Source organism: Myzus persicae, unplaced genomic scaffold (genome assembly GCF_001856785.1).
Source record: "Myzus persicae strain clone G006 unplaced genomic scaffold, MPER_G0061.0, whole genome shotgun sequence".
NCBI classification, from domain to species: domain Eukaryota; kingdom Metazoa; phylum Arthropoda; class Insecta; order Hemiptera; family Aphididae; genus Myzus; species Myzus persicae.
The window spans coordinates 368,569-386,205 of NW_019104400.1; the positions used below are offsets into that span (position 1 = coordinate 368,569).

The 17,637-nt window shown below is 32.3% G+C and overlaps 1 protein-coding gene across 6 annotated transcripts in view; it reads right to left on the bottom strand.

Annotated features, from left to right (window-relative positions):
• Positions 1-2,332: 2,332 nt before the first annotated feature.
• Positions 2,333-17,637, bottom strand: part of LOC111041894 (high affinity cAMP-specific 3',5'-cyclic phosphodiesterase 7A-like) — a 119,522-nt gene continuing 104,217 nt past the window's right edge. For 5 of the 6 annotated variants that reach the window (XM_022326341.1, XM_022326342.1, XM_022326340.1 and 2 more), the window contains 8 exons: positions 14,063-14,194; positions 13,732-13,902; positions 11,928-12,168; positions 9,914-10,953; positions 7,754-7,889; positions 7,400-7,534; positions 5,803-5,979; positions 2,333-4,973 (listed from right to left, as the gene is read on the bottom strand). In XM_022326341.1, the coding sequence (XP_022182033.1) occupies positions 4,963-4,973; positions 5,803-5,979; positions 7,400-7,534; positions 7,754-7,889; positions 9,914-10,953; positions 11,928-12,168; positions 13,732-13,902; positions 14,063-14,194 (2,043 nt within the window). In that variant the 3' untranslated portion in view covers positions 2,333-4,962. The remainder of the gene's footprint in view (positions 4,974-5,802; positions 5,980-7,399; positions 7,535-7,753; positions 7,890-9,913; positions 10,954-11,927; positions 12,169-13,731; positions 13,903-14,062; positions 14,195-17,637) is intronic. The other variant, XM_022326345.1, reaches the window with a different exon arrangement.

Here is a 17,637-nt window from a genome sequence, read left to right on the forward strand (position 1 = left end):
CGATAATATATTATTTGAAAACTATTATTTATAAACCTATACCGGCGCGGTGGATAGACAATTTCAGTACATTGGTGTGTATATTTCGGTATGATGGCATCCGATCGGTTATCGGGTTCAAGGGGTTATTATATTATTACTATCGTGAGCTCGGATGAAAAGTATTAAAATGTCATCGCTCATTAGTTCGAAAAAAACTTTGTTCGGTATTCACCGATTTTATTATTTGTGGATATACACACAATTATCGTATGAAATCATCGACTTTTAAATATTCTATTATATTTTCTATTTTGAATACCAAATACTAACATATTATTATAGTCTACGTCGGAATACGTCTTACTTATTGGTTTTTATCCATATTATATTCATACGATTGAGCAATTGAAAACCTCGAGTTGCATGAAATTCCTCGCAGGAACTCCGAACATCGCGTAATAAAGAACACGAGACAAGGTATGATTACAATTACGTACTGACAACACGGTGCTCGAGGTACTTACTTCATCGGTTCATCGTTTTATCTCTTCGTAGTTCTAAGTGATCCTTCTTGAAATACATGTAGCCTTTGTTCCGAAATCATATATTATGAGATACCTATTATGTTACGAATTACAACAACACAACTATGAATTATGATCATGCAGCGTTGTGGACTTAAGCTGGGCTTAAAAGGCTCACCGCTATCGTAGTTCATTCTGCATTACGCGTTGTGGCCTTTATTTATATTTATTACAATTCACCGCGGCGACCAGAGACATACAAATTTGATTGTATTTTGAACGTCCGTTCTGTAGTGTGATATTCAAAGGTTAAAATAAAACAACACTTTTAAATATTAAAAAAAAAAAATTATTGACTCAAATTTATAAAGAAAAAAAATTGTAAGTCCTACACCAGTACTCACTACTCATATGCACATAATTCTATTAAGACTCCATAAATACACGAAAAGAATTATACCCCGGCCAAATCGTCCGAGTTTTGTCTATGCTGAAACAGTATTTCATATTTGTAAGACCCTTTGAATTAATTTTGTCATACTAACCACGGTAAAATATACAGCACACTGTTCAAAAAATTGGGAAACAAGGTGAATAAATATTTTATCTAATAAATGTGCAACAGTAGGTTTCATCGCTATTATTCCTATACGTGGGTATAAAGAATTGTATGCAATCAGTAATTAAAGGTTTTCCAATTTTTTTTTGAACACCTTGTGTACCTAAATAGTCAATAATCACAGGCGCATCTTTTTATTATTCTCCGATGGAAAGCTTGAATATAAATGTATAGTATTAGTATAAAATAACCACAATAATGTCGCGAAATAAATTAAAAGTACCCTCTACGAGTGATGTCCACAAAATACAAATATGTAATAGGTACATTGTTGTTTTGCTTACATACCATTTTTTTTTCGCATCCTTTTTTTCTTTTCGTCTCAACACTAAATATTACATGATGAAAGGTCAATTACCTTTTATTTCAAAAATTCGCATTGTAAATATTTGATTTGGCGACCCATATATGCGCTACAGACATGAGACGTACATTTGTTGCGACTGTCGAATAGAAATATAGAATACATATTCATATTAAGTATCTTACCTTTTTTGCCGAGTCTTACTGTTCGAGAACGAAATACAAACAATCGAAAACACGAGTGGTGGATCGACTGAAAAAGCTCAGTTCTTATAAATTTGTTGGTTAAAGACAACCTATCGACCGTATCAATTTATTTCTATAGGCCATAATAGTGTAATACTATTTACGTATTCATTAGTCAGATAATATCTAGTGGTGTAAGTATTAGGTTATCATAGGATAGATATATTTTATTTAAATCATAATTAAATGATCAACTTAAAGATAAACTCAAAGATCAACTCCCGAACATATACTACTGATGGCAGCCCACAGTCTTGCGATGCTAACAACCTGACTGCTGTCGCCAGTTATATTGGACGTTATGGAATGACGATGGCTTATATTAATTATAGCAGTGTTTCCCAACCGGTGGTCCGTGGGCCAGTCATAGATGGTACCTTTCTTAGTTTTCTATTAAAAATTATTATTTTTTTTTAAATTTTATTTTAATAATGATATATAATAGTACAGTAAAATAATAAAAAATTTTCAATAAATTTTGTGTATTCTTGTTAATGAGCAAAAAAAAAAGGTCTTCCTAGTTTGCGTAAAATTGAGGTGGTCCGCGACCTATAAAATATTGTCGAAGTGGTCCGTGGTGGTAAAAAGGTTGAGAAACACTGAATTATAGCCTTAAAAAAATAACAATTTTGTACGTAATAAACTTAACATCTTTCCAATTGTTATTAACGATATACTTTTATTATAGAAATCATTACGTTTTAGAACATACAATACAATATTATTCGATAATGAAAATTCTATTTCATTATAATAGGTACGCTATTTTTTAATTGTCACACATTTTTTTGGAAACAGTTTTGGGAAGATTATAATATTATTTTTCGTAATAACCGAAGTGTAATCACTTTGGTACAATAATAATAACAATAATAATGTATAGGTACTGATGTCCGATAAAAAAAAATGTAATTGTTTGACAGTCACAATATCATTTTACAGTGTAAAATATTATGATTAAATATAATAATATTATGATAGTCATAACGTATTCATAGCATTTTATTAGGAGTACCTATGTAATCAAATTGGAGGTATTATAAATACAAAATAAAGGAAAAAAAAAGTAACCAGAAAATACAAACGAAAAACAATTTAACACAAAATACATTCACCTATTAACCTACAACATAAATAATGACAAAAAAATAAAAATAATTGTTACAACAATAATAATAAATGTTAGTTTTAAAATCAAAATGTGTGATGTGCGTTTTTAAGACATAATTATTATCATTATTACTATCATAGAAAATATTGAGATTAAGTTACACGTTTATAAAAGTATTACTGATTCAGTATATAACACTTTCCGTGTTTAAAATCCCCAGAAGTTAGCAAAAAAAAGCGCATGTAAAATTTAGCTAATTGTTTAGCATCTAAATTAAGCTGTTAATTAGCAAAATAATAATAATGATAATGATAATGATATCTTTTATTGTATTGAAAATACTTATGAAAAAAAGTAATTATCAAAATAAAATAAAATCATTCTACAAATAAAACTATTCACGTTATCTGTTAAATAAGGTTCAAATAAATTTAAATAAATGAAGAACATATTATAACGTGTATGTGTATACTTATTTCTGTTTAGAATAAACAATGTACATCAAGATTATAATAGGTACATACTTTTCCATGTAATAAACTTAGAAATTAAATTAATAATAGTTCAGTTATTAAAATTATTTTTCAATTAATATTATAAATTAATAGACACGTCCGAATGAATAATAATTTACATAATTTTCCCGTTAAATGGAGCAGATCATTATTATATACATAGGTATATATATATTTAGACTTGATTATTATATGAATATATATTTTTATGAATGGATGAATTTTAAGCAACGGTTAATTTTTGTTGTTAAGTAGGTACGACCAAAGAGATTCGTCGATAGTAGTTATTAAAATACTAATAAGAAACGTATTGCGTCTGACTAGAGTGAAATCATATTATATTGTTTTGATTAAGATACAAGTTGTAGCATAGTTTTGTTCAATTTTTAAAGTTATTGTACCATAAAGGAATTTTAAAAATACGGAAGTTATTGTTTCAATACTATCTCATATTTGGCACTTAAACAGAGAAATAAACATCAATCAAAGAGGATTATTTTAACCAAGGAAACACTTAAAAAAATGATTATCTAAATAAATAACTCAAAATTAACAATCAAACTAAAGCATAACGCAATTCGCAAAAATTGTAGTATCATAATGAAGAATATCAGTACAATGGCAGTGATTTTTCGTTATACTTATTAAAAAAAAATATAATAATAATAATAATAATAATAATAGTAATAATAAAAACAAGAAGAAGAAGAAGAAGAAGAAGACGAAGAAGGAAAAAAATATACAAACTACATTTGAACAGTATAAAGTACTTGATATCATATAATAATAGTTATCTGCACATATTATCGTATGCCTACCGCGAACCACATATCGTCGAACGCAGTCGATCGAATTTAAAGTGACTTGAAATCATATTTTATTTTCGTTTCTTACATTAATTTATATTATTGTGGAAGCATATTTTATGTTTCATAAATATTTCTTTCCCAAATAAATCGGATTTAACATGTATTATAGAGCGGAGCACCGAACGCGACATATTTCACGAGAATGGATTGAAGACCGAACACTTAAAATATGTGACAGACCCTGCAGAATGTTATCGTAGGGTGGACTGAGCGACACAGGATCAGTTGGCGGCATTTGAAGCGCCCCGTTAAGCTTAGACTAATAATAATAGTTGTAAAAAAGGCAAAGATGGTCAACACAAATGCATGATATGTACCACATATACACAGTTAGAATTAAGTGGAAACGGTTCAAAATAAACTGTAAAGTGATCATACATAATATAATAATATATCCCTTTACGATTCATCTCGATAGGTGAATAATATGTTTTGTATTTACATTTAATATTAATTTTTAGAAGTGTTAAGCTTACAGTTACCGAAAATCAAAAACGAACCATAAGCGTCGAGTTTTGGTCAAAGAAAATAAATAAATCAAAAGATTCCATTAATGGATTTTTTTTTTTTTTTGTTTGTTTGTTTGTTTGTTTAAAAGTACTGGGCCGGGAAGACCATAAATTATTTATGTTCCGTTTGTCAATAATTAGCGTATTATAAGTAGGTAATAATACAAAGTATCGAGAATTTCGTGCAAATATCATCGCAATAGCCGACTTGAATATTTATATCGTCCAAATATCTTGTATTCATTTTGTCAGTCTACGATGCGAAAATTCGATGATCATTTTTCTCAATGTGGCCCTGAAAGAAAACAATTTTACGTTATAATAATGACATGGATATTACTTAACTCGATGTGATGGATTTTAATGAGATATACTGTACATTATTCGGGGTTATAATGATTAAATTATTTTGTGAAAGGCGTGCAGCGGTGGCTGATTTCTTTACATACACTTTCATCATTAAATCATACAAATGATGATTGAAAATAAAATTTATGATAACCTTTTAAAACCTATACCAGTCGTTAAAAAAATAGAAAAATGGGTCATTTGGTGGATCCATCACCCCCATCATCAGCCCCCCCCCTTACTGGTTTAACCACCACCGTATCGTGTACACAATTTAAAATAAATCGAGTAGAGCACACTGGACAGTGCAAAAATACACATCAAATGAAGGATTAACGTACGATACGTAATAACTAATAACTTACGATTTTACGAAACGTGAATGTTACCGAGTATCGATCTTTGCAGGTGGAAAACAATCAACGATCGTGGATTTTTGAGAGTAGAATAGAGAAAAAAGCCATTAAGAGGACTGTACGAATGACATGATACTGACTGAGAATTTCTCGAAAGTACAGCAAGCACGTATTCGTTTATATTATACTAACGCAGCCTCGTAAACCGAAGAAAAATGATGATATGGAACGATGATTTGTAACATGATTTTTGAGTAAGACACTATATAATATATAGTAGGTAGTTTCAACGGAGAATCCACGGTAGGTACATTTGTTTTTTGAGCAAAGAAAAGAAGAATGTCTTAAATCGTTCGAAATGGTTTGACTGTTCCGATAACCGTCATTTCTGCACAATCATCTCCAATGTATTATATTTACCCGAGAAGGACGTGGCAAGTATTTCGACGGGCAAGGAACCGCGGCGGTGAGCCAGGAACGAATCCATCGACTGGCCGGTTGACAGCAACACGTCTGGTCCGCCGGAGCTCCGTCGCTTCATTGACTTCCTGCGCCTCCTCCGGCTACCCGGGCGGCTACCGTCCGAACCCCTTCTCTCTGAAATCACACAGCCCAGTCGCAAGTTTTATACAAATTGTCGCAGACCAAACACTGCAGGCGCAGTGAAACCACATGATAATATCTTAATAATTATTGTATAGTTGCGTATTTGAGACTAGGGGTTTTTTGCAGGGGAGGGGGGTGGGGGGGTGGGAAGAGGATAGTTCCAGTATTTTTTTTAAAAATTTTATTCTACAACCACTTCATAATCTCGATTCGTTCGTATCAAATTTGATAAAGCTGACTTTTTGTTAAAGTTATATTCCAATAATTATTACAAAAAAAAAAAAAAACCAATGAGTTATTCTAAAAATTTAAGTTATATTTATTATTTCGAATAATCTATTTGATACGTCTATTTCTAGTATCATTCACAGCCAAGTTATACTATCGATTGGCAAATATTTAACAGCTCTAAACTTTTATGATCGAAATATACAATTCACGGAAATTATAAGGCAATTCGCATGATATATATATTATATTATACATATTAAATATTTTGCAGCGCGGCTCTTCCATTCTCAAATACGCCACATATATAATACAACTATAGGTATAATACAAATTATCAGCCCAGTCATTATATACTGTACAACCACTGTATTTTGCTTTTAAAATATCCTTTTTTTTACCGTTAAAATTGATGTTAAAACTTTCGGCCTTAAAAAAACAAAACAAAAAAAAGAATTGTAATTTTTACCACGGAATCGTTACTCGACCATCATAAAGTTTGTTTTCGATACAGTCCATAATACGAATTACGAATTACAAGTCATATAGACGTTCTATAATAATTCTATGTAATAATCATCTAATAACGTAAATTACAATCAAACAGTACCACCCATGCTATTTACTAAAACAGTATTGTTATTATTTTTGTTTCATCCGAGCGATCAAATTGATGATTATTAAAAGCGAACAAATGAGAAACGAGTCAGAAATATTCATAACAAATTTAGATTATTAACAACTATAGTAATGAATATTTTTCCTTTGTAAATTTGAAAACATTAGTTAATTATTTAGAGAAAAATATTAATTTACACTAAAAATGTTCTAGTTAATACGAATTGAGTTTTAATAATATTGTAATAATATTTAGTGATCACTTCGAACGATAGAAGATCGTTTGGTTCAACGATATAATTAAATTCATTGATCTAATACAAAAATGTTAAAATTGCTAAATAAGCAAAAATAAATACAGTAACAAAGAACAGTCTAAAAATAACTTATATAAATTGTTAATATGTTATTAAAAAGCAAAGCGTATTGACTGACAAAAACCCATATTTAATTCTTATTATGTTGTTATAGGCAATTTCGAGTGTATTGTTATATGCTAATAATATGATAGTAGTGTGTGGATGCTTTTTTTTCTTTTCTTTCTAATAATCGATGATCGTCTCACCTGGCCGGGAAGGAGAAACAAGAGGCGAGCTCGATAATCCAATATTGGAATCATACGGTAGCGACGAACGTCTCGCGTATTGCTTCGGGCTATTTGTGCTCAGTGGCCCTGTGGCCACCACCTTAAAAAGGGCACCTGCGATAGAAAGCCATGCATTAACCACAAGTGCACAAGTACGTTGACATAAAAGCGCTGTGACTGCGGTCATTCACAAATAAAACAATTATGGTAAAAATGTTAAAAAAGAAAATTAAAAAAATAATTAATGTAAAATGTTATAAAAAAATTAATAAAAGTAATTAAAAAAAAAAAAAAAAAATACAATTTCTTAAAATACGTATAAAATTTGTTTACTCTGTTTGGAAAAATCTGACGGCACCGACCCACGCCTTGGAATAGTCGCTTCTTGGCCCTTGCCGGCAGTCGGGTGTCCCGTACCGTCAACGTTTCCAGCGCCAACCGGTGCTGAACCTCGCCGTCTCGTCAATATCTGTTTGGTAAAAACGAAAAATAGTTTATTATTTCTATGCATTCAGACTGATATAGGGTTTCAGATGTACACTGTAGACCACCACTGGCAGTGTATCTACTGCCAAATTAGTGGACCGAGAGCACAATCAAAACTGATGGACAATATGTCAATATTTGATGATCGTTTATTACGGTATTATTTCGAACTAGTATTAAACAAATGCGATATTCGTGATAAATACGGTGGGTTATTCGCGGGGTGAACGACAATAAATAACAATAGTAACTGTATAGTGTATATGTGTGGGTACTTTAGGGATTTACAAGCAATCAAGTGATTTATAAACAATATACATACAATTTAATAATATGAAGTAATAATATGAAGTATGGCAAGATAATATCTAAATATTCGTAGAAGATAATATTGTGTACAAAAAATAAATCATGAGTTATTGTAAAAGGGAAAATCGACGAGTGTAGCACTGGAAAGAGCCTATAAGTTCCTATTGTAAGACTTAAAAATTTCCAATGTCAAAAAAGGAGTAGGTAACCATCACTTGCAAATTAAGTCCTATGCTATGATCTATAATATACAGCAAAATCTGTAATTGATAATACATTCAAGGTTAAAATAGATTGAATATATATATTCTTACGAAAAAACAATGTAATAAAAAGCTATATATTCTTACGAAAAAACAATGTAATAAAAAGCTTACTGACAAGAATAATAGTATTTATTGTTTTTCTAAATAGTTGGTTTTTTTATTTTCCTTTTCGATACTTATCATTGTGTGTACAATGTACATCTAAATCAAATTCATAAACAATTTTTCTAACCTGTTGGTATGAAATCACGTTTTCAGTTTCGACCATGGATGAGTAGAAATTGACCAAAATACAGAATTAAACATTAAATGTCAAAATTAATGATTACTAGTCTTCCTTTTAAACACGGAAAATGCAAAAATATACATAGAGGCTGATGACAATGCACTTTGGTTCATAATATAACTAACTACATCATAATATATTACACAAGGTGATTTTTTTGAATGTGAACACTCATATTTAAAAAAAATGATTTTTACATAATTTGAAGTCGTAATAAAACACACAGCAAAAATATTTATTTAATAGTTTCAATACGAAAAAATCAAATTCGCATGAGTAGTTTATTAGTTATATATAGATATATAATTATATAAGTAAAGGTGAGTGGAATATTAGGACAACGTGCTTCGGGGCACCCATTTGAAGTTTGTATAAAAGAAGGAGAGTGGCACAATTAGTGATGAGTCTTGAGAATATTTCAATATTCTCAAAAGAAAGAATTGGGAATTTATCGGAAATATTTCTACAACATATTTTTCTCCTCAAAATTGGAATTTTTTTCGTTCTATTACTGTACACTGGGCACACAAAGGTTCACTAGATTAATTAATATGAATGATATGAAGGAACAACAGAACATTGAAAATGTTTGTTTACATTCTAAAAAACTAAGCAAAAAGTTTTAGCAGATATATTTCCTTCAATACCTAGCAAATTTTGTGAAGAAGATATTACAGTAATAGAGAAGGTATCGACTATATCGACATTTTTTTTTCAGTTTTCATTGAGAAAAGTAGATACCGCACCATAATACTTATCATCAAATAAAGTTAATAATATTTTGTTTGTGTTTGGCTTAACATCTGGAATTTTCAAATTCATGGTAAAAATTCTCATTATTTGTGAAGTAATTATTCATTTTCGGAAATGTTCCCTCAAGAAATTGAAATTTGAAATTTTTTCCACCAAGAAATTGCCCATCACTAGGCACAGAAGTACCTCAACATTTTGGACCACAACTTCATTCATATATAGTTAGAATATCTACTTATAGTGCCTATTACGAATTAATAGGTTACTGATCGTTCGCAGTTCTCAGGAAAATATTCTGCTAAGGAATATGAAATCAAAAATGTCAGTTGTAATACAAATACTGTAATTCAATAAAAGTGGTGAGATACGATAATGATAAAAAAACCAACCAACCTGGTTCATGTGATTGCTGTTCCGTCTGATTTCTGCGTTGGTCCTTGCTGCCGGATCGACGTTTTCCTTCTCCTTGTTGGACGAAAACCGGGCCAACTTGAACGCCCGGTCTGTGTCCAGGATCGAGTCTCGCTTCGTGCCGTTTCCGCTAGCGCCGTGGCCACCACCACCGCCGCCGCCCGCCGACGGACAACCCTCGCTGCTGGTCGAACCGGTCCGGCTGGACGCGGTGGACACAGCGGACGTGCCACCGCTGGACGACGAACACGGCGCCGCGGTGTCTCCGCCGGTGGACAGGTACCGGGCCCGGACGTACGGCTGGATGGGCGGGAAAGTCTGCTGCCTGGTCAGGCCCCTGGAGCATCCGGCCGTCGCCTGGTGGCCGAGCACCGGTGACGTGACGCCGTGGATGACGTTGCACAGTCGGCTGGCGTCGGCCGTGTTCGTGATGGTCGCTATGCTGGGTTCGGGTATGAGGTTTTCGGCGCTCACCGGCCTGTCGTCCATGTGACTACTGCCGCCGCCGCAACCGCCGCCGTCCGACGACCGCTGCAACCCACTGCTTCTCGACGAGCCCACCGATATGCTCAGGCCCTCCTCCTCTTCTTCCAGGTACGGGATCTGGCCCAGCGTGAAACGCCGCCGGTTTTCCACTTGCACCAGTAACGTCGAGGGCAGCGCGCCCTGCAAGCTTTCCCGGCGCAGTATCGTGCAAGGCAGCACGTGGCCAGCGGTCACGCGGGCCAGGTTCAGCGGCACCGAGTGCCGGCGGCCCATCTTGTCCACGGTCTCCAGCATGACGGCCGGAAGTGAGCCCCGCCGGTTCTGCTGCTGCGGCGTGTCCGGTTCGTTTTCCGGTTCCAGCATCATGTCGTCGGCGTCCGCTATCAGCTGCTGCTCGTCGCAGCTCTCGCGTTCCCGGAGCTCTTCCCACTGCTGTTGGTTCTTCCTCAGATTTTCCATCATCGAGTGCGACAGCTTGGTGTCCAAAAACTTGTGCCACAAATTGAAAAGCGGCAACACCATGAACTTGAAGAACACTAATGAAACGAACAAAAATAATACAATTAATTGTGATACGTTATGATTTTGGCAGATTAGAATATTTCTATTATCTATTGCAATAGAAACTATATCAATTATTATAGGCAATATTTTCCGAAAATCTATAGTCAAATTGATTTACGGGCTAAACCAATTATAATATGCAAATGTAAAATTAAATAATAATATCAAAACTAATACAATTACAGTACGGTGTGCTTATATTTAAGTATAAAATGTCAAATTATGTATTGTAACATAAAATATTATATTTTACTCGATAAATATTGTTACCATTACCTATGTCGATTAATATTAAGTCCTAATAATACAACTATAATAAGTACCTAATCTAGATATATTAATCCACGTATTGTTTCTTCAATTGTTTTAAATATAATGTCATCATAATATAGTGAGTACAATCATTTAATACTTGTTAATATACAGTTTTTTTTAAAATCTGTATAAATTTATACACGTGCGTATTAAGGGTTAATAATTGGACGATAAATAATACACGAATATACACAAAAATGCACAAAAATGCAGTAGAGACACTAGATGTTTATCCTATATGTTATATAGGTTATTTAGATGAAATCAAAAATATATAGGTATCGTGTGTTTGAAAAAAAGTTTTAAAAAATACGTTCCATGCTCATTTATACAAACAAACATACGGTTAACACTATAGACATATAGCTGTTTTTAGACTAAACGCATTTATTTTTCGGTCGGTGGCCATTTTATTTAGCTCGCTTCAATTAAGTCTTCGGTGTGTCGGTTTATCTTGAATTTGAATAAAAATAAGATTATAGTTAATTTATCTTAAGTTTATTGACTGTAATATAATACAAAGTACATATTGTAGTATAGTATTTTGTATATTGTTATATTATTATGGATGCGATCTAACAGGTACGTATATAATGATTTGAACATGCCACCGAATGTCAAAGGCACATACCTGTTTGAATTTTCGGCACTGTATTGTTGTATCGATCGCAGATATCGGTGACCGGCAATCCCAACTGCCTTTCGTAATCGCCCTGCCTGAAAAATTCGTCGCACACCTTCAAGCTCCATTTGCGACTCACGTCCCATGGCCTGCATGGGTTCGATATGTCAGCGCACTTTAGTGCTATCTGCAGTATGAAGTGCCGCAACTCTGGGTCCTTCATGTCCAACTCGTCGTTTTCTAGATAGTTCTGTTTAATTTGATATTAAAAAAAAAAAATGGTTAAAATCGGATGGTATCACGGTACACATTAATCGTATGTATTTAAAAAGTGAATTGTGTGACGAAAATATAATGTACATAAAATCTTACTGCCTTTCATATATTAATTACAGCTGATGTGAGAATTGATCTAAAATCAAATCACTAGACTTATATTATCATATATATATACATCGTTTTAATCATAATATATAAGAAAAGGTCTTTTGAGCAATTAATATGATAGCTGAATACAATATATACGAATATGTATTAGTTTTAATAAAGTGACAATATATTTGAATGCTAGTACCTAGTATTTAGTTAATTAATTAAAATAAACTGTTTGTCCCGGTGTTAGAGAAATAAATTTAAAGTCTAAATCAATTAAAAATAAACAGGTAAATAAAAGATACAAGTGGTGAAAATTGCATTGAGACTTCGATGGGTACAATATATACTTATAGGCACAACTAAAACTGATCAGCATCGCACTAAAGCTGCAGTGAGACACTTTAAAATCAAAAACATAGATCTATATTGTATATTATATACTTCATACTTATATGTAGGCATCTGGAAAAGCACATTAAATATTCATACTCGGAGAATGTTAAATATTTTTATGGCGAAAAAGATCGTAGGAAAAAATAATAAAAGTTTTTTTCATCCCGTTCTCGAAATGGAATTCATGAATTAAACATGAAAGGTAGAGCGCATAAATGAAAAAAGTTTTTGGTGCATTTCAAATGTGTTTTATATACAAAAAATAGACACTATATAATAATACAACCACACAGACAAGTTCGAGTTAAGGGCTGAGGGTGGACAGGGTGGTATTTTACGGATCCAACTGTTTCTACAAAATATTTTCATAATGCACAAATCAAAATAAATTTCAAAAAATAATATAGGCTATGTTCATATGATATCAGATCACGCAGATTACTACTTTAATGATAAATTCATTATAGATTGATATTAATTGGTAACAATAAATGATGGAGATTGTAAATTAGTGAAAATGGGGGTTGCCAACAAATAACAATGTAGTTCAATATAATAGCTAGTAGGAAAGTGGGGTATTATCGCCGTAAATTAAAAAAATTAGGTATTCATTATCATAATATTTAACTATTAATTGATATTAGGCATTTTAGCCTATTTTCGTAAAGTAATAATGTTTTATATTAGTGTCTTACGTTTAAAATATACCTAATGTTACTGCGACGACCGTGGCGATTATATACTTTATTATTTATAATTGTGTACATAACTATGAATATACTTTAATATTACACCATTACCTACTCTGGTATTATTTATTATTTTTAAATTTTAAATTTAAAAAAATTATAAAACTAAATAGGACTGCAAGAAGTAATTAAAATGGTTTTAAAATTGGGTTGAAGTATATGAGAGTTTAAAGCGGCCCGCATTTGCCTGGTGATCTAGGGCCAAATTTGATGTTCAACCCAGAATATGTGATATTATTTCGATCCCCCTCCCTCGCCCAACACGCACACACACAACGCTTTACGTGGAAACTCACGTTGAATTTCTTTAAGAATTCCGGTTGCCTCGTAATATCCGTGGCCAAGATCAGTGAACTTATCTGCGACTCGAGATCGTGTCTTATGGGACTCAGTTTCTCAGCCACGTGACTTTCGAGCAGACAACCAATCGCCGACCTCCAGTGGTGGTTCTCCAGGACAGAAGTGTTCTGTATTGACGCACATAAATACAACAGGAAACCATATGGATTAGTGAAATACACATAACGATAAACGTGAAATATCGGTTTTCAGTTGCACGACAATATCAACAATATACCGAAAATTCCTAAATAGTAAATAGTATATTATTATAGCGTAATGGGTCACCTCGTAAAGAGTGGCCAAATGATTACTGGTCGCGATGAGAAACGGTTGATTGACACCGGGATGGTCGAGATCGTGAGCAACAGCCGCTATGAGAGACGCCATGATTTCGAGTGGTGTCAAGAAGTTCTTGATCTGTAGAAAAAAAATACAAATTAATGAAATACAATATTGTATACGCGCTTAAAATATTTTAATTCTGATATAATAACTTTAATAATAATTATTGTACTATAGCTATATATAATATGCGAACGGTGTGCAGGTAAAACAATAAAACCCAAATGTAATACTCTTCTAGAAATTCTCATTTCTGTATTATTATTATCGGCTGGTATTCCTACATTGTATTATTCGTTTTAAAAATTTCAATATTTCATAGAATTCATACTTTATTATTTTGGTAATGTAAAGATATGCAAAATAAATTTGTTTTTTGCCAGACAACGCAATAATCAAAAAACGGCAAATTTCACTTATTACATTAAGCCACATCAAATTAACGACTGTGGTTTCCAAAACCTATCACATCGTAAGAAAAAACAATTAACTTACACTTTCAGACAAAAAAAAAACAATATTTCAATCATAATATCGCGGTTACGGCATATAATTTCACTATACGTTATTTGTGGGTATCAGTTTTCATTTATCTGGAAAAATATCAATTATTATGATTTGGTGTGCTTTGTTGTAGATACCAAGAAAAAATGTACTAGTCTGAAACAAGTATTTATTTAAATATTTATTATAACTTACAATTTTGCATTATGTGAAAGTGATTAAGAAAACGTTTTTTTTTTCATAAACTATAATATCGTAGGTATATATGCAGTATTATATAAACTACGACTGTCGATGTAACGGAACGTTAAGCCTGTTGAGTCAAAAAGTATACAAAAGATTAACAAACTTCTTAGTTTTAAAAGCACTAAATAAACGGAGAACAATACATCGTAAGAAATGTTTTGATTGACTTTAATACTTTTCCGTTAAGTTATTGCATTACGATTGTTTTTGTTGGGTATTATATCAATCGTGAATGACACACCATAAAGTCTGTATTTTCATTTTTCATACCATTAAAACAATGAACAAAGATATTAAATTTAATTTCTAGCTAAGTTTCGTTTTAATATGTATACTGATTACTGAATATAGCTATAAGAAATTATTTTAATATTTATTGAATAACAATATGAATAAAGGCGATACCTACAATTTTTTCACCTACAATACTATAATAGTAGTTATTTCAGTGATTAATTGTTGTTATTATGAACACGAAACAATCATTTTAATTAGTAGTCCTTATTTCTCAGAAATAGGTAAATAATTAAATAATTTTGTGCAGTACAATAATAATATACATTTACTTATAACTTATTCACTTAATTTTGTAATTTCTGTTTTCGTCACACCAAAACACAAGGCAATTCAATTGTACACGTTTGTTTACTCTCGAACAGTTATATATTTGGATAAAGTTTTTAAAAAAAGTGTTTGCAAACAAGTTTGGAGGCTAAAAAAAAAATTACAAATAAAATAAAAGTAATAAAAACAATTTAATCACGCGTCAACACAACGTTAAATGGCGGAAATATTAAATATTTTTGTGATAAACAGTGTTACATGTCGTGCACTCGTATTTAGGTGTCTACAAACGAATCGTAAAATAATCTAAAATTAAACGCGTAAAGGTTAGAAGTGAAATTAAAATATTATAATAATAATAAGAACGGACGATTACACGCCGCGCCGCCGAGGTCCGTCAGAAATAATTTTTCGACATTGGCACGCGGCGGGACTTTTAAGCCGTCTGCTCCGAATTCGGTCGAGCACGTATTGTGTGGCTTTTGCGAGCAGCACTAAACCTATCAATATAGCTTAGCAATAATAACAATAGTAAAAAAAAAAACAACCCAAACAATAATAACGGACTATTTCGATTCTACGCGTAGGTCAAAATACGTACGAGCTTTTTTTTCATATATATCGTTATGCCGACGATACGAAATAACTATAATACCTATGCAAACAAGATACAAATATAAGACGACCACGAGGCGAGCTTTTCACGAGAATTGAGGTTTGAGAACCTATCGTTGTCACCACTTTTAGAGGAGTCAAATTAATACGATATAATAGGTATCATTTTTCGACAATTAGATTTTGGTGTAGGTATACATATATTATACTCGTAGGTACATATGTCACAATACGTTATATTATACTATGAGTGCCTCGTAACGAGGTCAAATAAAATAAGAATAATATCGTAGGTACTATATTATTATGATCTGAGGCAATGACAACAAAATAAAAAAATTAATTCCCTATGGATAATCGAATGCTCGGGCGTCTTTGAGTTTATGCAAACGGAATGGACTCAACGGGTTTCAATGCTGTTGTGATTTCAAATGACATATTGTAATGATTTAATTATGGATACGGGATAGGACACCGCGGTGTTTTTTTTTCGAATTCCCGTGGGCCAATGCGGTATAACCGGAAAACTTGGTTTCTTGCCAAACGATTATATTAATAATAATACGTACATAGTAGTATAGTGCGATGATAGAATATGTTGTTTTCACACACAATGTTTCGATGAAAAAAGTGTGGACACAAATATTAAACTTATATCAATTATAAACTTATTATTGATTCAAAGTTGCATTAAATAATTAATTTAAGTTTACGTATAACCACACTTTATAGGTCACTTAACTCTTAACTCAATACATAATCAATTTTAAATCATTTAAAATTCAACATTTTCATTAATTTCGTACACATTTTATCAAAATAATATTAGGTACCGTTTTGGACATTTTTCGGACCTCCACTGAGCGTCACGTCAGATGTAGTGTCAAACGGTTCGGGATTTATCAAGTGTCACGTGCACACGCGGTCGTTATGTAGTCTGTACACACACTCAAACCCTTCAAAGTAAACACACGAATAAAAAGCCACATTAAGGACGAATCTCACTAAAAAGTTTCAACGATAGATAAAACGAATTACACACGCACGACGATTCTACAACGATAATTGAAAAATACTGTATTTGAAAATCATCCTGGTGTTATTATATTTACGATTGAGGAACAACATCATTGGCGTACTGTGTAATATATATATATACATAGAATTGCCATTAAACGGAGTTCATACTTAAAGGGAAAACTTTCAAACTTACTCAGCTGTTTATCTTTTTTATAGTTATCGATAAATTATCAAGAGGTCGGGGGTTTTTTTTTTAAAGAAAAATTTAAAATTTAAAATTTTTAAAAAAACCGGTGTTCTCATACTTCTTACCGATATAGTTGAACCGATGGTTGTTATTATTACCATTATATTAGGTAGGTACATATCTATATAATTATACAAACAACAAACAGGTAATGTGCAATAGTAGGTACCTATACACCTGGAATGGAAATTAATTTTCTTCCAAAATGTAAACACTGTTTATGACGACTATGAACTAATGATTAAACGCACACGCACTCGGGGGAATACATTCAAAATACTTGCATTGCGGCTAAAACTAAAAAGGCAGCTACGAATAATCG